This window comes from Calliphora vicina, chromosome 5, assembly GCF_958450345.1.
Source record: "Calliphora vicina chromosome 5, idCalVici1.1, whole genome shotgun sequence".
In the NCBI taxonomy this organism is placed as follows: domain Eukaryota; kingdom Metazoa; phylum Arthropoda; class Insecta; order Diptera; family Calliphoridae; genus Calliphora; species Calliphora vicina.
In genome coordinates this window covers 55,500,026-55,523,455 of record NC_088784.1, presented here as the reverse complement: position 1 = coordinate 55,523,455, position 23,430 = coordinate 55,500,026, and the positions used below count along the sequence as shown (strand labels likewise).

The 23,430-nt window shown below is 28.4% G+C and overlaps 1 protein-coding gene across 1 annotated transcript in view; it reads left to right on the top strand.

Moving 5' to 3' along the window:
- Positions 1-23,430, top strand: part of Gp210 (nucleoporin 210) — a 168,170-nt gene that overhangs the window by 49,279 nt on the left and 95,461 nt on the right. The window contains exons 18-20 of the mRNA XM_065512218.1: positions 1,594-1,692; positions 1,923-2,156; positions 2,556-2,702. Coding sequence (XP_065368290.1) covers positions 1,594-1,692; positions 1,923-2,156; positions 2,556-2,702 — 480 coding nt within the window. The remainder of the gene's footprint in view (positions 1-1,593; positions 1,693-1,922; positions 2,157-2,555; positions 2,703-23,430) is intronic.

Sequence of the window (23,430 nt, the reverse complement as noted above, 5' to 3'; positions counted from 1 at the left end):
TTTGACTATTGCAATTTCAACAATTTTTTTTATAGTTTTATTTTTATTCGTTTTTTGTTGGTTTTTATTTGTACTCAATTTCGATTAAAGTACTACTACTTCTCCTACTAAACGTTATTATTAGATTTTACATAATGGGGAAAGTTATCTTAGTAACATTGAAAAGCATGACATTTTATGCAAATATTTTTTTTTTTACATTTTCAAGGTTTGGATACCGATTCGAAACGGTAAAAGGGTAATTGGGATTATTTCGGTAACGTTATTTTGGTTTATATAGATAACGGATTTTAATAATAACGAACAACGAATTTTAAATATTATTATTATAATTACACTGTCCAACAGCATTTTTGGAACAGAATAGCGACCCTATAATTCTGAAAGGGCATGTTTAGTAGATAATCTTTGTAGTATAAACTTATAGACCAGCTGGTCTGAATTTTTTTATTACAGTGGGTCAAAGTTTTAATTTTTTGATCGAGTTGTTTTTATAGTATTCGAAATTTTATCGCAAATATAAATGATATTTAAAAAATAAAAGTCGAACCAAAAAAATTCGAAAAACTCTTGACCTAAAAGTGATAACCTACATATGTATGTATGTTTTTTGTAGATCTTCTCAAGGACTATTTATATTTTAAATATCAGCTCATTCGGATCATAAATAGATTTTTGGCGTTTTTTTTTAAAAATGTGAGACTCAATGTGGCGTGTAATTTCGCTAATTAAGCGTAAAAGCTTTATTTACAACTTTGGTATCTTTGGTGACCTTCACTAAAATTTTCCGGCTAAAATGTTCGTAGAATATTTTAATCCTTAAATGTCCTTTTTGAAAGGACTTTTTTAATTTTCTCGAAAAAAGGGTCAAATTAACCCGAAAAGAGAGGAGCTAGAGGGTTAAGATCTTCCACAAAAATGATCCCCATAAAATTTCACAATATAACTCTGACAATAAAAATTCTCTTAGACATTAACTTACAACAATTTTTTCAGTTAGTATAATGCTCCCTTCGATCAAAAAATTAAAACTTTGACCCACTGTAAAAAAATTCAGACCAGCTGGACTATAAGTTTAAGTCTCAATTTGTTGGACAGTGTTATTAGAGTCCGACCGAAAGTGTTTTTTTCAGGCCGAAACCGACCTCATATTCGGCAAAAAATCTTTAGTACCCCGAAACAGAATCTTTTTAAATGCACTACAATAATAATAATCAAAAAAATTAAGTATGTTTCTCATTTATAATTCCATAATCTAGGTTTTTCCTTGATAAGAGTTTCGGTATTAAGATAAATTTTGAAATAATACTAAATACTGATATTAGGCAGATTTTTGTCCTAATCCGAAACCGAATATTTATTTGATCGGACTCTATATAATATATAAATATTACAAACGAATAAATATTTTACTTGTGATTTAACCAATTTAAACGTCTTAATTTAGTCCTCGCTTTTGGTTTCTGGCCTATACTTCCCCCAGAAAATCCATAAAATTGAATACAATGTATGAATGTATATCACATAAATAACTTTTATTTTCTTATTTTCCTCTTGTACTGTGTATATATATTTTGTTTTTTCTTCTTTCAGATACAATTTGCAAAGTCATATGATATTTTTAGTGGTTCGTTGTATCGAGGACATTTTGTTGTACGCAATCATTTGCAAGTGGATAAATTTACAAATTTGGTAAGTTTTACTGTCAATGAAAAATTGCCATTGCATTCTGCAGGATTTATTTATAAGATTTATAATCATTTTGTTTTGTTCGTACAATAAATAAGAATCAAGCCAAGTGCTTGACTCTTTCGAAAACGATTTCTCTGTACGTTCTTGGGAATTTTAAATGAATATCAATTCAATAAACTTTTATTTTGTGCAATTTATTGCTATTGCGCTTTTTATTGTCTTAATTACAGGTGGCTAAAAACATTTCAAAATGTTCCAGTGTTTTGGAAAATATACCCGTTAAGTTGTTCACTTGTGTGCTGAAATCGAAACAAACTTTGGGCCAACAATTGTTGGAACACTATAAGATCGCACCTGTATTTGAGGCTGAATCGGGTCGTTACGCCTGTCAAATTCAACTGAAGACCACATTCAATGAGATCTTGAGTATTGTGAAAACCAATGATATACATTTTGAATTGGAGGTACGTACTTTATGTTATTATTTTTATTTTTGTAAATTGTGCGGCTGATCACAGAAATTACTAAAGTTTTGGAATCATAAAGGAGGTTGTTTGTAATAGATTTGAATTGAAGAAAAATGTTAATTATTCAGTAAATTTTATTAAACTATATTTTAAAGAATTTGAATTAAAGAAGACTTGAATGATTCAGTAAGGAAAGTGTTAATTCTACTATAAATACTGAATTTTCAAAGGACTGAATCATTCAATGAAATTTTTAAGAGATTTTGAAAATTTAATTAAGGATTAATTCCTTCGAACCTTTGTTTTAAATTCAGACAGTCATTTATTGCGATATGCACCACTGTACTACTATATTATTTTAAATAAAATTGTCAAATTAATTTTTTCTTTATATAGGTTTCCCTACCAACTGGTTTAACCGATAATCTTTCATTAAAATTCGTGCCTGGCGTTAAAGTGACACCAGACACTCTTTTATCGGACGATTTGAAAGAACAAGATTTAACAGTAACCGGTTTAGACAAAGTTCTACAAAAAGTCGAGGTAAGTCAAGTTTTTATTTTGCTATTTTTTATCAGTTTTCTTGATTATAATCGTGTTACAAATATTCATTCCACTAATGGTTAATATTATTTTTATACAGCGAATTATAAATTAAAAATACCTCACAACTAAAATTTTGGTTAAAGCATATTCGATATGTGGGGATGGTCTTGGGGAACCTGACCACATGCTGGACATACATATATTAACATTAACGGACGTTGCACTTTGGTTAGAGACGAAAGGCATTATCAAATATTAGAATGCTTGAATAATAACAAATATGCAAAAATAAACTTTAACCTAAATGTATAAAACATTATTCCGAAATTGACTTGATTCGTTCATGGCCTCAAAATATGATCAGCTTTGTATAAATTTATATTATACAAATGTTTCAAAATAAAAGCTAATAATTTGAAAAAAATATTATATTACCTTCGCAAAAAAACTAAAAAAAAGTGAAATAAATAATATTTATATTTTTGAGCATGACTGTTTTAGGCAACTTAAAAATAGAAAAATCGAAAATAAAAGAATAACACTTATAGAAAAGCAAAACTAATTTTCATTGAAAATAACTACACTGTGCAACAAATTGAGACTAAGGATAACTGTTAGCAAATTGTTTTTGTAGTATTCGAAATTTTATCGCAAATATATATGATATTAAAAAAAATTAACATCTGTAGGCCCGGCATATATAAAAAACTAAAAAAAGAAAAATTGTCGCAGAATTTTTTAATCCTTAAATGTCCTTTTTGAAAGGATTTTTTTGATTTTCTCGAAAAAAGGGTCAAATTGACCTTAAGGAGAGGAGCAAGATTTTCCACAAAAAGTATCGCCATAAAATTCCACAATATAACTCTCACAATAAGAATTCTCTTAGACATTAACTTACAACTTTTTTTTCAGTTAGTATACTGCTCCCTTCGATCAAAAAATGAAAACTTTGACCCACCGTAAAAAAAATTCAGACCAGCAGGACCTTTCAGAATTATAGGGTCGCTATTCTGTTCCAAAAATGATGTTGGACAGTGCACTATAGGTTAAATGACTACTTTTTCTGTGCTAAATTAATAACGACTACAAAATAATGGTATTCAAACCAAAACCTTAAAGAATTTCAAAAGTAAGAATAATTCTATTAAAAAAATGGAATTTAACCCACTAACGACCAAAAATTAACCCATTTGCAATCATTAATGCAAACTTAATACATTAATTTATTTTAATAATACTAAAACTTTTAGTAATTGCTTAAATCTAATTCATTTTGTAAATTTAAATCAAAAAGGTCCTCTTCGCTTTCATTAATTTCATTGTCTACATCAGGTGGAAGTGTGGAAAGTTTCCATTTTTTTAAGCGCCTATTTAAAAATGATGTGGAAATTAATGGATCTGAGGTACAGCTTAATCTTAATATTAATTCGGAGCTTAAAAAATATTTCTTCTCCGCTTCCATTACAGCGCCTTTTTGCATCTCAAAAATTTTTCAGCAATATGAAGTAAAATAGATTGCAAAGATACTTTGGCAAGAGTCTCATTTGCTTTTAAAATTTCAATAATTTATATTCGTGAGTGATTTTCGGAAGTGGGTTTTATGGGAGCTACGACCAATTATGGAACGATCGTCATGAAATTGGGTCGTGTGATTATTTTCTTTATGAAAGTTGCATTTTCTGTTGAATTTTATGTGTATATCAACATTTTTAAGAGATTTATGCACGTTAAAGCTATTTTCGGAAGCGTGTATTATATGGGAGCTATGACTAATTAAGGACCGATCATCATAAAATTAGCTGATACGAATTCCGTATATATAAAATTTATTTGGAGCAAAATTTGTGTAGATACCTAGATAAATTGAAAATTTATGACCGATAAAGTCTAATTACGGGAGGAAATTTGTATGGGCTTCGTCTTTGGGCCGATAAAATTATATGTACCATATTAAGGTGTGTGTTAGACTAATATTCTCGGACATTACAAACATCTGCACAAACGCATTATACCCTCCCCACTATGGTGGTGTAGGGTATAACAAATTTATTGTTTTCGTTATATGCTTCTCCACTTCATCTGAAAATATGTTTACTTCAATTTTGTCCACTACATGTTTGAAAACGGCATAACATTTTTCTTTTTTTGAATTTTTGTTAAGCCAAATTTCAAACAATAACCTAAAAAAGATAGTATTATTCGAAAACGGCTAAAAATGGCTATTATATGTAAATGAAAATTGGTTTATAACATTTCAATATATTCATTGCTGATTTCATTTAATCTGCCGAACTTTGCCGAAATTTTAAAAGTTTCCACGAATTTACATTTTGAAAACAATCGCAGCACTTTTAAGGTTATGTTAGAAAAGTGGATTTATTTCAAGCAAGTTAAACAATTTTATCACATTTTTTAACAAAAAACATTACTTACTTACTTAGTTTATTGTTCTCCATTTTCACATTTTTGTTTATAACTCGCGAAATTATTTAAATATGCAATTGAAAATTTGAAAGCAATACAGGCTTTTCAACAAAATTTATTAAGTAATTACGATGCAATGTCTTTGACTGCGTGTTGTCAAATGGAATTTAATATTTACCAAAAACAAAAAGCTGACTTAGTTAATTTGGAGTATTGGTTACAAAATGGCATTAAAAAAAGTGCAATATTTGCATTTGAAAAATTGGACTTTAGCACAGTTTTGGTAGCCGTTTAACCTATAGTGCAGTGCTATTAGTTAAAGAAACAACATATTATTTCTTCAATATAACAATTATTTTCTTAATTTAATTCACATATTTTGCACAAAAATGTATGAAGCCATCGCTCTGTGCCGTTGTGTATCAGTACTTACGTACTTACTAGGTTTGATGAAGAATGGAACCTTTATCCACAAATAAAATTGAGTTTATTGTTTTTAATTTGAGTGGAGATTTTAAATAAATTTGTGTTTGCATATTGCTGTTTAATTTTAAAGAAGTTTAAAATTGTTTTATTTTAATGTTTTTCTTTCGTTTATTGAGGATAAACGTTTGTTGTAAAATGCAGTTTTTTGTCGTTGCACTTTTATATGTTTATGTTTATGTTGTTGATAGTTTTTGTCATTAAACTTATTTTATATTTTAAGTCTTTTTATACCCACCATCAACAAAGATGGGGACGTATAGTGATTTTGTCATTCCGTTTGTAACACATCGAAATATTCATTGCAGACCCAGAAAATTGTATTTATGTGTTATGTAATTACACTATACAACAAAATCAAATTTTTTCCAAAATTACAAAGTCCGACCAATAAATTTTGATAGAGGAGAAAAAAAAGAAGACACGTGTATCGGCGTTTTGAAAGTTTACATCTGAATTTCATTTGAGGGCGGGTTAAAGTTTCCCAACTCTGGCACATTCTTATTGTTAATCTTCATAAGAAACCATATGATCCTTACATTTTATCTATAAAATGTGTTCCGCAAAGTTATGTAAAATGTTACGGAGAATATTTTTGTAGAATATGTTAACCTTCTAAATCCTCAAAAACCACCATTAAAACAGGGATCTAAGGGGTTAAACTGTTCTGCAAAAAAATTATACGTGAAATTTTACTATAAGCCCCTGAATAAGACATAACAAAAGAGAGCATAGGGTTAATTTCGCATTTATTAAGAATTTTATTTTAAAGAACATTTTAGGTATAAAATGTATTCAGCAAATTTATGTAAAATGTTACGAAGAACATTTTTGTATAATATGTTAACCCTTTAAATCCCCAAGACATGGGTCTTTTTTGTCTAAAAAAGAGCAACATACACCATTAAAACAGGGATTTAAGGGGTTAAAATCTTCCGCAAAAATATTATCCGTGAAATTTTACTATTTACACTAAAACAGAAAATTCAACCAGAAAGTCAAAAATAAGACATAACAAAAGAGGGTTTACGGTTAATTTCGTATTTATTAAGATTTTTTTAGTGTTGTATAGTGTTATATATCCACCTAATGAAAATAATTTATTGGAAAGCATTTTAGATTTATTATTTGGCTTTAAATTTCCAATTTTAGCTTTTCTTATCTCTATTTAAACGTGATTTAGCTTTATATTATTTTAAAATCTTGTCACACTGGAGATTCTGACTCGCTAGCTGTAGTACATGGTTAAACCACTAATCAATCGACAATTGACTTTAAAAAGTCTCTGGTCTAATAAATATTATTCAATAATTCACCACATCCAGATGCAGAATAATTTATCAAATCATTTGATTTTTAATAAAATTTTCATTTTGTTTATTTTTAAAAACAAGTCAATCAATGTTTTTCTTTACCAAGTTTCTTATTTATAGCGGAATAATGTTTCATGTCCATGTCCATTTCAGTTTTATTTTTCTTATTAAACATTTTTACATAAATGTTGCATTTATTTATTATTTAGTTGCAGCATTTTTTGCTTGTTGCATAAACTTTTCAATATAATGCCTGGAAATATAATACACAAAGTGGATTTTTGTTTTCATAGTTTTTATTTTTATTTTTCTCTTTCTTGTTTTTATTATTGTTGCTGTTGTTGTTTATGCTTTTCAATTCTCCCTAACCAAATATCCTTCGTCGTCCTTCGTATTCTATGGAGTATTTATTTATATTTTATTTATGTTTCCGTACTTGGCTCTTTGGATTTTCTATGTTTTAGTTTATGGAAACTTTATTATAAGTATGTACATATTTACTTTTCACAAAACTTGCAACAAAACACTGAGGCAACTGTGTGAAAGAGCTGAAGAAAAGAAACAACAGCAACAACAATCTCTTCTATAAAATACTAAAGTCAAAACTGAAATAAAAAATAGTTTGGAATAACTTAAAAATCCATTTTATTTTGTTAAATATGCTTTTGCATGTATGTATGTATTGTTAGTAATTCATGTGTGTGTGTGTGAATATACACACACATACACACATATATGTATGTATATTTATAGGTCTCTGTCCATGATACAGGAATATAAAACATTTGACTGACTGACATACACATGCTGCTTCTTCATTCCGTTCGTTGAATATAGAATTCCTTTGGATTTGAGCGAGCGTTGACTTTGTACCATTTGTGTGGTCTGTAAACTGTAAATGCAGCAATTGACCATGATACGAGTCCACAATTGAATTCAACTTAAACATTTTTTTAACTGCTGGCCATTTTTTGAGATTTCTACTCTTTCCAATGTAAAAGCAATTCGCTAGTGCCATCTAAACGACAACCAGTCAAGTTATTGAGAAACAGTCAGCCTGACTGACGGTCACTTAGCCTTTCAGTCCAAAGTTTGCCTGTTATCTACAAAGTTGGTCATTTTTCTATCGTTTGAAAATATTTTACTCTTTTTCTTTTCATTTCTTTTTGCGGTTGATATTATTGCTGCACATTTAGCGTTTTTCATGGTTTTAGTTTGAATTATTTCAAGCCCAATAAAATTAGATGAAGAAAATTTGTAATATTTTGCTCATCTGTGCGAGATTTTCCTGTCTATTATAACTAGGGGTGGATTTATATGCAAATTCATGTATTTTCTGGAACGCCCCAGTGCAATTATATATACGAATCACACATTTTGTAAAATGGCTTATACATATTTGCATATTATACCAATTTTAAATATAAATATTATTTATGTCGCCGATGGACATTATTTTGACCCGACAAAAGGTTTCTGGCGAATTTGTTATTATATAAAAATACCATCAAAAATATGTGTTTTATTGGTATGATTATTAAAAACTGCTTGTTTTTTATAAAAAATTTCTTCTTCATTTCTCTATCAATTTTCATGTTCTTTACATTCAAGTTTCTGGTTTTTAAGACATTTTACGGATAACAAGAGACAATACAAAATAAAACTAACTATTACGGTCATGTCTGTAAATCAACGTTTTAAACTTTTTAAAACATTGGTTTATTTCCTTTAAATAAACCGGATACTTTTGATTGCAAATAAAAGCAGTTTATTTAAATTTATACAACAACAGTTTTAAATAGTCACTCAGTGTTTTTATACACGTTTATAAATTTTTAGAAACACGCACAATACACACACTTTACAAGTATACACTGGTAATGTAGTTGATGTCTTTATTTAACGATGCTTCAAATTAGACTCATTCGTTTGGTGTTCTCACAGCGAGTTTATAACGCTGCATTGCCATCTAGAAAGCTCTATTTCTACAATGATCTTTAAACTTGAACTATATTCGAATTCTAGAGCTTTCGATGTTAATCATTAATCATTTAGTGTTGCCATACTTACAAGCAATGCTCAACTAAAGCTTTTATTCAATGTTATATGTTCCACAGCAATGTTAATAATACCCACAGATATGTTGCAGTTTAACACCATTTTCGAGGCACTGCTGTTTGAAAGGCATTAAACCAGCCGTTAAACAGTTATATTTAAATTTAAGTACAATTTCGTAAATATTATAAATTTTAAAACGTAACTGTTTACTTGTTAGAGGACTTTTAAGAGTTCAATCTGCGAATGAATAATTACTGGGAACTCTGTTGTGTAACTTGAGCTATCCATAGTTATTAATAGGCATATATTTTATTAATTTTTAGGTCTGTTGTCGTATGGAAAACTAGTTAACTTCACTTTTTGAGAAAATTGAGATAACACCAAAAATAGAAAGTGCGTTTCATTTACTATCACTCTGTCAGATCGAGTGTAACTCCATCCATAGTTTCTTAAAAAACAGAAAAATTAGAAGTTTCAAACGACGTTGTTTCGAAAACTAAGAGAGAAATAGCGAAATAAAACAAATTCGGGTCACAAGCTCTGTGGGTTCAAATTTCAAACCTAAAAAAGAAAAAAACTCGGCTTATTTTTGATATGTATATAAGAATAAAAGGAAAAAATATTTTTTGAAAAACTAGGTAACTCCATTTTTTCGGGGAAAATTAACGTAAATAACCCGAAAACTTTAAAAAGCTAAAAAAAAGTTGTCGAATACATTTTTTTAGGGTAATTATCCCAATAAACTCAGAACAGCCATCAGAAACTAATTTGCAAATTAAGTTGCAAAAGGTGAAGAGTGCTTCAGGGCATTGTTGCCGGTTTAGGTGTAAAAAATTATACAAATTTATTGAAAAACTAATGACAAAGAACTAATAAAAAAAATTTGAATTTTGAATAGATCAGTCAAACTTTGATTTAAAAAAAATGACACACAAAATTTCACGTGCTAAAATTATGACATCACTCACAAAACAGCTGACAGAACAAAAAGTCAGGATGCATTTCGACCTTCGAGGGAAATGTTAACAAATCTGTAACTAAAGTCACAGTTAAATTTAAAGTAAAAATATAATTACTTTTTGAGATAATTGGTGTTTTGTAATGCATGCCTTGAGGCACTCTTAATGTTAATGTTTTCCAACAAATGATTTAATTACGAAAATATCAAAATAAATTGAAAAAAAAGTTTTTTTTGGAAAAACTTAGTAACTCCATTTTTTCGAAAAAAAACAAGGTAGCTGCTGACATCGATTTTCGGTTTTAATGTCCAAAAATTAGTTCAATGGAACCAGAAATCTTTAACATTATTTAAAATTATGTATTGTTTAATGCGCATGCATAATAACATAAATTCATATTAAATAATTAGTGAAATATTTTTAAAACGTTAAGTTTGTGTTTTCTCGTGTTTTCAAAAATGGAGTTATCTAGTTTTTCCATACGACCACAGATGTAATATTTTGATGCATGAAAATCCGACCTCTAATAATCACATATGAGTTTTTATAATTAACCGTTTATTATTTAGATGCTGGTTAAAATAACCCAGTATATTGAAATGCTTTTCAATATTGTAAGTTATTTCAAATCACTTTAAAAAGTTCATAACACTCTAAGAGTATTTGAAATGTGTTTACAATTTTATGGGATATGCTATAAATCCCCTTGAGGCATCTAACTTTTGATTTCCTCTCATTAAACAGTGTAAACTCTCTATTTTGTTTCAGCAATTTAATTCGAAAACATTGTCATCAATGGTTGTTTTAGTTTATCGAGAAGTTTTTTATTTTTTCATTTTTTTTTTTGCCCATTCATTTGACCAAAGGAAAAGTTGCACGTCTGCATAAAAATGTAATTGCTAACTAAAAAGAAAATTGGATATATCTAATATACAGTGGTGGCCAGGAATTTAAGACAAAAATTGTTTGCTAAATTCCACGTGATTGTCAATTATTTTTTCAAATATTTCCACAAATATGTATGCATGAGGATTGTTTTAACACACAAGTGTGTTTTATTCGACTGTGTCAATTCATACATATTCACCACGAACACATACAATTTTTCTACAACTTGACCAAAAAAAAATTTTTTAAATAAACATATTTTCTCACATTTATATCATTATATTTTTATTATTATAAAATATTCGGACCAAATTTCGTATTTTTAGTTCCATTAGTTTCGGTCATATCATGTTATTAACAGCGGATGTTGGCTGAGGTGGGTCAACGTATTTCCACATATCTTTGTCCATATATGTTTTACCGATTTTTCCAAACATTTTTCAGAAACTAGAAACATTAATAATAAATTTCATACCCTTAGAGGTCCTTTTATTTTGGCTCTATCGCACTTAAAATTCAGTTGATGAAAAAAATGCAAGTATTTGTCTTAAATTGGTGGCCACCACTGTATATGTAGTATGTATATTTAGTATAGCTGAAACTATGTAGCAGGGGTGTACAGTTTGTGATTTCATAAACCGTATGGGCTAACGCTCATAACCTGCTACTATCACAAATTCGCACAAATTGTGCATGTCTAAAGTGTCCTGTTCTGAGGCCCCACAGCCTTGCACCTAAGGGGCCTGTGTGGTGCGTCATCGATCTATCTATTTTTGGATACTCGATTTTTTACCAAGACTTTTCCATTTTTTGTGATGAATTTCTTGAAGGGCTGCAAGAATGTCATTGACGGGCCGCATATGGCCATCCTTGCTATATAGGGGCATGTAGTAAGCGTGTGTGGTATAATAGAATGGTGTGCGTTGTATTCACATGAATGTACGTTGTATGATGATTTGTTTTTGTTTTGTTGTTGTTTTTTCATGCTGCAAGCATGAATTGAAAACAAAACTGGAAGAAAGAAAGACGAAATGAAAAAGTTTTATATCAAAAGATTGATTGCAGCAATCCATGAAAAGTTATCTCTTTCAACTAACCAACCATTGTATTTGGTTGTGTGTTTTCTTCATACACCCCAGCAAACACAAAGTCAAGCGTTTGAATTTTCTTTTTATTATTTTATTTGATAACAAATCTACTTTCAAAAATTACTTAAAATCTTCAAATGATTTTATTAAAAGCTGTGGAGAAAACTATTACGCTTCACATCATAATCAAAGGCTTTGATTTAAACTCTAGTTGTTTGCTGGGACTTGAATATATGAGTGTCGATATGTGTATGTGAGTGTGCGTTTATGTTGTATCCTTTTTGTGAAAAGTGTTTTTTATGAATAGGATCCTTGTTATGGTAATATTCATTCAACGATGTATGTAGTTGGTTTTATTGATAGAGTGATTTTATTACTTTAACGACAATTTGTTTTATTTAAACTAGTTACATATTTATTAAAACTATTCAAATTATTCATATACAATATACAATATTTTTATTTTTTTTAATTTATTAACTTTAAAAATTTTGTCTAACATATGTATTGGTAAAGACACAAATAGTTCCCTTACTTTTGCAGTTAAAAATTACAAAAATTGTTTTCAAACTTTTTGTTTTTGCCATCAGTCATGTATCCATGTCGAAACTTTACATACGAATATGTATGTATAGCCCCAGAATTGGGTATACTTATTAAACATTAAGGCAGTTTGTATACTCACACACACGCTTTTTCAGCAATAATTTATTCTTAATCTAATTTATACTTAATCATCGTCAATCGTCATAATTCTAATCCGGAAAAGGTCCCCAGTAAAATATGGTTTGATGGTAAATTTTAAATTTTTTTACATGTTTTGGATGGTATTTTACAGATGTAGTTGCATGTTCCGATTTATTGGAACTGAATTATCTACAAATAAGATAATTGGAATAAGTGATCGAAATTAACGTTAAACTTTAATGCCAACATTTCCGATGTCACTGAACGCGCAAAACATATTTTTTATATAATTTCAGCATATGGGCATTTCCATTATGTCGTGACGTGGCATTTGTACGACAAAATGTTAAAAATATTAATTCAAATTCAGTAAAAATATTACAACAATTTCATATTTGTAGATATTCTTCCATCTAACCCTTCTCTGGAAGAAAAGTGTAGGAAATTAGTTAAAATTTAAAAAATTCTAAAGCCTTAAATGTGTCTGAGTTAAAAATAATAATGAAATAATTTAATATTTACTTTTAAATTACATTATTTCTAACTAGAGACCAATATTAGTCGTATATACTTTTAAACATAAAACATTTTGTTTTACTTGTCTTTATAAATATTTTAAGAATCTTAATACGAAATTTTAATCGCAAATTTCTCTAGTTTCTGCAGTATAGAAAAACAATTAAATATACTGGATTCGAACAAATTATTAACAATTGTAGATCCATAAACTATTTTTAAAACATTCAGTTAAATTCCACGGGGTTTTAGTCAAAACTTAAGGAAAATATCTCAAAAACTGACCGTACGATTTTAAAATGTTTGACATATTTGTGATAAATTTTAGTTGGTATTCGCCAAATTATACTTTAAAATAAAAATTGTAAATATTTTTAGGAAAATAAATTTTAAAATTTTTTTCCAAAGTTGTTTTTTATTTTTTTTTTAAATTTTAAAACTTTTTTTTTAATAATTAGTGAAAAAAAAATTTTGTTAAAAAAAAAATTGGGGTTTGTGAAAAAAATTTTTTGGTGAAACAAAAATTTGACCCATTGCTGGTCCAACTTACTACGGTCATATACGGTCATATACGTCGTTGCAAAGGTCTTTGAAATATCTAACATTAGATTTCCATATTGTCTATATTAATAACTTAGTAATCCAGACATAGGTCAAAAATAGGACAAAACTCGAGGTTGTCCTGGTTTTTTCCATATATCTCAGACCGATTTTCTCGATTTTAAATAGTAACCGAGCCACTGTGGTTCCAAATCAAAATCTAGGTGGACAAAATTATGAAAATCGGTATCTTCAGAATTTGGGAAAACAAAGTTTTTTCGGAAGCTGACAATCTGCTCTCCTCCAATACAAATTGGTTTTTCAATTGGACTTTTCGTTTTCTCGCCAGAAGCGCCAGAAGTTCAACAAATTTTGAATCATATTTTCGTTAATTTTTTTAATATTTTACTGCTTTACTAAATTAGATATATCTCAATGGTTTTACCATATAGAAATTCATACTTCAAAACATAGATAAACATTGATATAGGCTTTTATTAAATGTATATCTTTGATATAAATTTTTTTAGTTTTTTTTTCTAAGAATGTTATATAGCTTGCCAAAAAAAGGCCGTCGAAGCCCGTCCAATGTCTATATACATCATTTAAAGAAACTTCTGTGGAATGTCTTTGTAAAAAAATTGTAGCCGCCAGCACCCGCCGAAATACTTTTTTTTTAATTTTTACGGAATGGAATTTTTAGAAATACTTCTTTATTTATTATTGATTTTTATATATCTAGACCATACTGTAACTTGAAATATAGTAAATACAGATCTTTTTAAAAATTTAGTTTCAGAAAGACATGAAAAAGTATATTTTTTTAATTTTTTTATTAATGTTTTTTGTATGTATAACTTGAAAAAAAGTTTATATTGATCTTTTAAAGATTTTTTTTTGGAATCAGAGATACCAATTCTATATAAAAAGATCGCCAAATAATTTTATGGTTGGAAATTACAAACGGAATGACAAATTTTTATATATACCCTTGCCACTCATGATGAAGGGTATAAAAATCTTAACATACAGTTTTTATTTTTTTTATTTTATTGAAATTATTATTACAATTTACAAGAAATGTTATTTTTATATTTCTAATCAATAGTGATGAATTTATGAACCTTTTTCGAAAACCATTCCATTAAGGTTTTTATTGAGCTTTCTGTCAGTTTGTTCGAACAGGGCCACCTGTTCTCCGTTTTAAATCTACCACACTTTTGGACACCTTTTTTGTGCTCTTCAATTCTCTTTTAACAATATCCCAATATCACTCCCCTGGCCTTAGCTCCAGGCAGTTTGGAGGATTCTCCTCTCTTGGTACAATTATTATAATATTTATTGATCTTGTACCACTCAAGACTTTGCTTACCATAGTGACAGGATGCCAAAGCAGGCCAATAATAAATGGACACATTAAGAAGTCTTATGAATGGAAAAATCCTCTTTTGTAAACATTCCTTGATGTAAATTTCGGTATTCATAGAGCCCTTTGTAGCAAATGTTTGGCTTCTTTTGCCGCAATTGCATATTGCTTGCCATACCAAGAAATGTTTGGGAAAATTTTCTGCTTTTGGTTCTTAAAATTTTCTCGAGAATCAGCAACATAAAAATATTCCACTTTAAGCTGCGAAAAATTTATCAAAACATACGTTTCGTTATCCATTATGCAGCAGGTATATTTTTTGTATAAAATTTTACTTAAATATTCGTGCTCTGTCTTTGGTCTCTAAATTTTTAGTCATTAACTTTTTGAGCCTTCTACATGGGGAATTTTTTCACGTGAACAAAGTTTATGAACGAAAACTAGGAAAAGGGAACATATTTCATGTGGAATATTGAATCGCGATAAGGGTGCATATGAACCATTCCTTCTACCTGAACCAGGTTTTTTATCAACGGACAAGTTCTCTCGATACTGTTTAATAACATTGGAATCAGTTTGATGGCAGACCTTTGATTGTTTGGGCAACTTTTTGTAGGAACAAGTTGGGTTTTGTTGAAAATATTTAAACAATTTTAATCAGATTAACAACAAATCATAGCTGTAAATTGTGAATATTTTTATTCAAAATATTTCCAAAAATTTAATTATTTTTGAATTTTAGTTATATTTGAAAAAATAAATTTATATTGAAATCATTCTATATGATTCAAAATAGGATACTAATTAATATATATCTATTCAGAATATAAAGCAATAAATATTATTTGATTTAAATAGAATACGATATTAAATATATTATACTGAAAAGTTTTGAATAAACATTCATAAAATTATACTAATATTATTTGTATTTTAGTAACAATAAGTTGTATTTTATTCAACATATAATGAATAGATTTTAAAATATTTTAATCAATATGAAAACATGTAATTATTTTCAAATTATATTTTTATAGTAAAAATTAAATATTAATTTAGTTTATTCAACTAGTTATAAATGAAATGTTATTATATTTATTCGAAAATTTGTTGATAGATTTTATTCAAAGCAATTTTCTTTGAATGATTTTATTTCTCCAAAAAAAAGAAAAATATTTAAATATTCAACAAAAAAATTTAGAATACTTTTATTCATAGAAATTTTCTTTGAATAATTTTATTTGTAAAAATAAAGTCAAATATTTTAACAACAAATTTTTAAACAGTTTTATAAAAAAAAAATGTTGTGGGTGAAAATGAGCTCGGACGATGAAGATGTTTCATCCGTTGATTATGAAAAAGATCCTTCGTTTTCTATGAAAAAACAAAAACAATGCTCAAAAATAATTCAACGATAAATAGCCCTAGGAGGAATGCCATGTCAGACGATCATTTTGAACAACTAGTTACTTTAAAAACAGTTTTCAAAAATAATTCATGAATTTTGTTCTTCACAATTTAAATTAATAATAAACCTCCAATTGAAACCATAAATCTGTGTTCATATTCTGATAATCAATGATTAAGTAGTAGTTTTTAAAAATAGAATATTAGATATCAGAGAATTAGGGTCTGAAAAAAATGTGTAATTCGTTTTGAAAATAACTTTTTCAACTCAGAATGCAATCAGAAGACATTTTACATCAGTATTATTGTGAAATAAAAATATTCTTTAACATTTATTAGAATTATTTCTATTCAGTAATTTTTGGAAAAATAAATTTATTTGTTTCAAATTTGTGAGAAATAAAAATATTTCTAAAGTTTTATTAGAATTATTTCTACTCAATCATTTTTTGTTTGAATAATTTTAGTTTTTTGTGTTTTGTTTGAATAAATATTCCAAAGAAATTAGTTGATTTTATTGTATCTAAATGAAATAAATTTAAATTTTATTCAACTTTGTTTTATTTGAATATATAAAATTTTACTATTTTCTAAAAAAATATTAATATAACTTAATTAAACTAATATAAAATGATTTTATTTATAATTTATTTGGTTTTAAAAGATATAAATATGCATAAATTTAACTGTAAATATTATTAATAAATTAGACAAATACTTTATTTAACTAATAAATAATTTGGAAAATAAATATTTATAATTGGAAACAAAAACTAAAATAATATAAAAAATATTTATATTTTGTATTTTATTCACAAGTTACAGCTATGCAACAAATGAACATAATTGACATTAAACATAATAACTGACATGTTTTATAAAGATAACTTGAACAAAAAAAAGTACTTGTGTTTTAATGAAAAACGTGTGTTAAGGTTTTTTCGATCTCAGTCCTCAGTAGTGTGTATGGCTGATGATGAAACTCCAGATTTATTTAATTTAGTCTGGTATTGCTATTTTGATCCTCTTAGAAGTGCTTAAAGTATGTATAAAATTTTCTTTGAGACACTCCTTAAGTTCTTTTGCGTACAGTGACTGAATAAGTAAGTGTAACTGAAGTAATTGAATGCTTTTATAATCTTCCATGTAAGGAAATTATTTAACAAATGCCCCATTGTTGTTGATGGGGGATGCACTTCGTTTTAACTACCAACCAATGCTTTTATTTGTCCTTTGTTCTTCGATGTTATTTTTCTAATGGAGTCACACAACAGTTGTACTTCCAGTCAACTGGAAAAATAATTCTTTTTGGATTTGACTTGGAGCTATTATTATTATGTGTGTTGGAGTTGGTGTGTGTGTCTGTGTATGTGATGTCATGCGATACGATACGATGCACGATCCTGTCAGAATAACAACAAAATATGTACAATAATTGAGGAAAATGTTTAACGACAATGAAAAGCATCTACAATGTTTTAGATTGTAAGATTTTATTAAGAATGTTTTTTTGAATGTGTATTGGTGTATTTCTTTTTTTTATTTTGGTTTAAATCTGCATTTACTCCCTCCATTTTTACTTTTTCAATTTCCTTTTCCTTTTCTTGTCTGCCATACAATTTGCTATAGTTTTTGTTATATTTTTTTTTTGTTGCATTGACTATTTTTAGTTGTGAATAGTAGTAGGTATGTTGTACGTATAAGAATTCATATTGTAAAAGTTCTTTATAAAGAATTGTATCATTCAATACCTTGGAGATTGCTATTTGTCCACATTTAAATGTTGTGGACAATTAATGACGCTCAACAACAATAGTTAGTTGTAAATACAAATTTATGTAAATGAAAAAAAAAAACAAGGATCTCAGCATGAATTTACTTAAATTCCCAGTGAGGGAAATTATTATAAAATACTGTGAAGTTTTTGCAACATTTTCTTAAATTTTCAATGAGTAGATTTTTAACAAGTCATAAAAAGCGTTTGCTCAAATAAAAAAAAGTCAGAATATATTAATTACACTGTCTATTACTCAATTATTCACATACATGGGTACTAGGATGGACGGTTTACTTACATTTGTCCATTTACAATATGTATCCTAGAACATGTTTTTTAAATCATAGTCAGCAAAATTGTTACTCGTATCTATGATATCTTACCAGATGAAAGTACTCTTGCCTTCTGTTGAATTATTTCTCTAGTATGATTGCAACATCATTGTATATTTTCATGGAAAGATTATTTCGTTTTATTCATATCGATTTAAGCTGTATAAAAGTTGAAAATTTGTTATATCATTGTTCAAACATTCAAAAAGTTTTTTTGTTTTTTTTTGTCCTCTCATTGTTTAAAGAAATGAAAAACAAAATAAATACATACAATCGATTTTTTATAGTCTATAACAATTCTTGGCTATTATTAATTGTAGAATTTCTGGTTGTATATTGCAAATGCGATATTCCAAGTTTGAACCCAAATGCCAAGGGGTGCATTCAGCAAGAACAACATCATCAACAGAGAAGAAATGTTCCAATTTACTCTTACGTTTGTCCCTGAGACAAAACAGAACACAGAAAAACTTGTATACAAATTATAGGCAATTCAGACGGTAGCAATATTGAGGTATTCATTCATGCAGGCTGTATACGAATTCAAATGCTTTATATTTGTATTTGCGTATAAACATATGAGTTAGTTATTTAGCCATTTCAGTCAATTTTAAGAATTTTCGAATGAGATTTGTTATTTCATATTTTGCTGATTTTTGTTGTTGTTTGCATTGTAATTTTTCTATGGTGGTGTAGGGTATACAAAATTTAAGGTTGCTTGGACATTTGCAGTTTAAGTAAACACATGGTAATTTATTGCAATAATAAAATTAATATAAGGACTGAGATCGAAAAATTCTTAACACACGTTTTTCATTAAAACTTTTAACCCAAGTATTATTTGATTTTTTTCTTGATCAAGTTATCTTTGTAAAACATGTCAGTTATTATATTTAATGTCAATTATATTCATTTCTTGTTAATCAGATTAAAATGAGTGACGAGTAAATAGTGCGTACTAAAATTATTAAATATTTTCAACATAACCCAACTTGGTCCCACAAGAAGTTGGCCAAACTGATTCCAATATTATTAAACGGTATCAGGAGAACTTGTCCGTGCATAGAAAACCTGGTTCATGTAGAAGGAATGGTCCACATGATGTTTCTAAAACCAATAAATAGAAAGTATTTTCAAAAGAGCTCCCAACACATCCGGTAGGAAAGCAGTTCGGTTAGCTCAGTACTTGGACTATTTGGTACGAAAAGTTAAAGCCAATGCAGGTTTAAAAACATACAAGGCTCAAAAAGTTCCTTACAGGAACTCTGTCCAAAGACAGAGCACGGAAATTGAAGTCAAATTTTATACAAAAAATATACCTGCTGCATATTGGATGACGAAACGTATGTTCCGCGTTAATATTTTTATGTTGCTGATGCTCGAGTTTAGGACCGAAAAGCAGAAAATTTCCCCAAAAATTTCTTGGTATGGCATGCAATTGCAGCAAAAGAAGCCAAACATTTGTTATAAAGGGCTCTATAAATACCGAAATTTACATCAAGGAATTTTTACAAAAGAGGATGCTTCCATTCATAAGACTTCTTAATCAGCCCAATTATGAATAAAAAATTCCGCGGGAGTTTGTTCCCCGGGAGTTTTTTTCCCATTGAATTTGAATAGGAAAAATGAGAAAAGGGAAAAAACTCCCGCGGAATTTTTATTCATAATTGGGCTGAATGTGTCCATTTATTTTTGGCCTGCTTTTGCATCTTGTCATTATGGTCTTGATTTGTACAAGATCAATAATGTGGTATTTGTACCAAGAGAGGCAAATCCTCCAAACTGCCTGGAGCTAAGGCCAGGGGAAGATGTTGGGATATTGTTAAAAGAGAATTGAATAGAATTGAATTGAAAAAGGTGTCGAAAAGTGTGGTAGATTTTAAACGGAGATAGACTACCTGTTCGAACAAATTGACAGAAACCTCTATAAAAATCTTAATGGAATAGTTTCCGGAAAAGGTTCACCACTATTGATTAGAACTCAATCAAATAAAAAAATCAAAACTGTAGGTTTAGTGGTTTCTTTTTAATTAACATTTATATATGTTAAGATTTTTTCGATCTCCCTCCTTAGTATGATTTTATTTCGATTTAATCTGCCTCTTTAAATTATAATTCCTATGAAGAAATATTAATGAAAGTAAAAAATACAATATGTTTTTTCTTACTCTGTGCGGTTGCAATGCCTAAAACTTTAGTTTAGCTGAAACGCAAATGTCATATGTTGTTTCCCCCTACTTTCAAATAATAAACTCAACACATGCAAGTTAGCCTAACTCAAATAAATGAATAAAATATTAAATGTTTGAAGTGGCCATAAAGCAGTAATAATACTGCACTTGTGCTATAAACTCCTTAAAGTTGTTAACAAACCGAAAACAGAATAGAATAAAATGTTTGAAAATATAGAAAGAAATATCGTTAAAGTTGTTATTGCGAGAATGTGCGCAAAAGAACAAGTTTTCAAAAAAAAAATGAGATTTGCATTTTCATAGCCAAAGTTTTAAGTTCTCACATTATATTTATATATTTTTTTTTTGAAAAACTAAAAACGGATTTGTTTACTTGACTAACAATTCTCAATAATTCCATGGAACTTGCATTGATGTTTCTTTCTTTCTTTCACCTTACACACATACTGATTTATACACGCACATCATGTATGACATCTTTTCTGCAAAAACTATTGTACTGGAAGTTGATATTTAGTTTTCTGAATTTAAACTTTAAAACACTGAGTTGTTAAATTATTCGTATGAGATGAAAAATAAACCCGCATAAATACGAATATTTACCTCAAGCACGCTCACATCATTTCACAGCGAAAGACCAAAAATGCAATGAACACAATTCAATGAAGGAACATTTTAAGAATTAAAATCTAAAACTAAAATCTAGTAAGCAATGATAATAGCGTTTTTTCGCATAAATATGAAACATGAAAACTAAACATTTTCTCAATTTTCAATATGAAAATCAATTATTTTGGACGTTGAAACTTTTTTCATATGATTTCTTTATTTATTGTTTACCAGAACCATTTGATGAATCGGTAATAAATTATGTCCGAATTTGTCATAAAACCGTGCAGGTAAAGATGTAAAATTTTGCAATTTGAAAGCGTCGGCACGCACAGTGGCTCAGGATCATTTTTCATCGGCCAAATATATTTTCTTGAACTTTCCTCCAGTTTTAGTAAATCCGTTTAGCAGTTATTGAGTAATTTTAAGCTAAAGTAAAACTTTTAATTTTTTATAGTATTTAGTACGAACATGCGGATTTTTGTTTGTTTTTTGCATCAGTTTTACTTATAAAACAGTTATAAGCTGATAAAAACAAGTAAGAAAGTATGTTCGGTCAAGCCCGACCATATAATAACCTACACTATAATTTATTTTCGTGAATGATTTTCGGAAGAGGGCATTGACTAATTATGGACCTATCGCCATGAAATAAGGTCGTGTGATTTATGTCTGCGTGAATATTATTTCTGTTGAATTTTATGTGTATACCAACATTTTCAAGAGATTTATGTTCGTTAAAGTGATTTTCGGAAGCCGGCCTTATATGTGAGCTATGACTTATTATGGACCGATCACCACGAAATTAGTGATCTATGTCCATATGAAATTTATTTCAGTTAAATTTTATGTTTATAACTGTATTTTTAAGAGATTTATGCTCGTTAAAGTGATTTTTGGAAGCGGACCCTTATATGGGAGCTAAGACTAATTATGGTCCGATCTTCATAAAATTAGGTGACATTAATTCGGAATATATAAAACTTATTTGGAACAAAATTTTTGTATATACCTATATAAATTGTCATTTTTCATATTTTAAGAGCATTTAATGAAATTTACCGGATCTCGCCCTGAACTTTTTTAAACTCCATCTATATATCGAAAAAACCACAATAATGGAGCACTGTAAACCAAAAAAAAAAATTAAAAATATTTGCAAAACATTTATCTAAACAAAAAATATTTATTTATTTTCTCAAATACCTGAAGTTGATGGTTCTATTTTAATATTTCTACTTTTAACAGACTTAACAAAAAATATAATCTCTCTTATTTGACTTTGACCGCTCACTGCCAATAAAGTAAGTTACTCACAACTGTACTTTTATCAGTTGGTGATGTCTTATTTAATGCACTCTAACCCAATACCAAACATGACTTTGACAGATAAAGTTCAGCTTTTGTTCGCCACTTATGGTACATTTTTGTTCATTTTCGTATTTGGTTGTTTATCGTCGTAGTTCACTACTCGCAAACAGTCAAGTAGAGTCGAAAGGTCTCCGTTTTGACAAAGACACACCACTCGTGTCATTTATATTGTAATGCCTAAATATATATTATATCGGGGTTTCATGTCAAGTGAACCATCTTTTGAAATCGATGTCTTCCGATCGGAATGAAATTTGCACCAAGCTTTCCGAGAAAAAAAATTTTAAAAGATGCCATTTTGAAAAAAAGACAAAAAAAGTTTATGATTTTCCAAAAAAAAAATCAAAAATTTATATCCTGCATCCCACTCAGCGACAAAAAAGCTATTAAAAGAAAATACCAAACCTTTTGAGCCAAAAATAAAAAAGGACCCAATTTGAAAAATGTCAGAAATGTCTATCCCGCTTTTGTTGAAAAATTGTATTTGAATTACGTGACATCGATTTCAAAAGTTGGTTCACTTGACATGAAATCCTCCATATATACAGGCCTGTCACAGAATTCCATTCCGATCGAAAGTAGAATTAATACCGTATTTCGCTTCTTCAGAAAAAGTAAAACGAAAAATACTTTCGGAATGAAACCACTTTCAGTTTTCAAAATGGAATTGATATTTCATTGTAATTTTTTTGTTTTTCTAAAATTCTTAATCAAT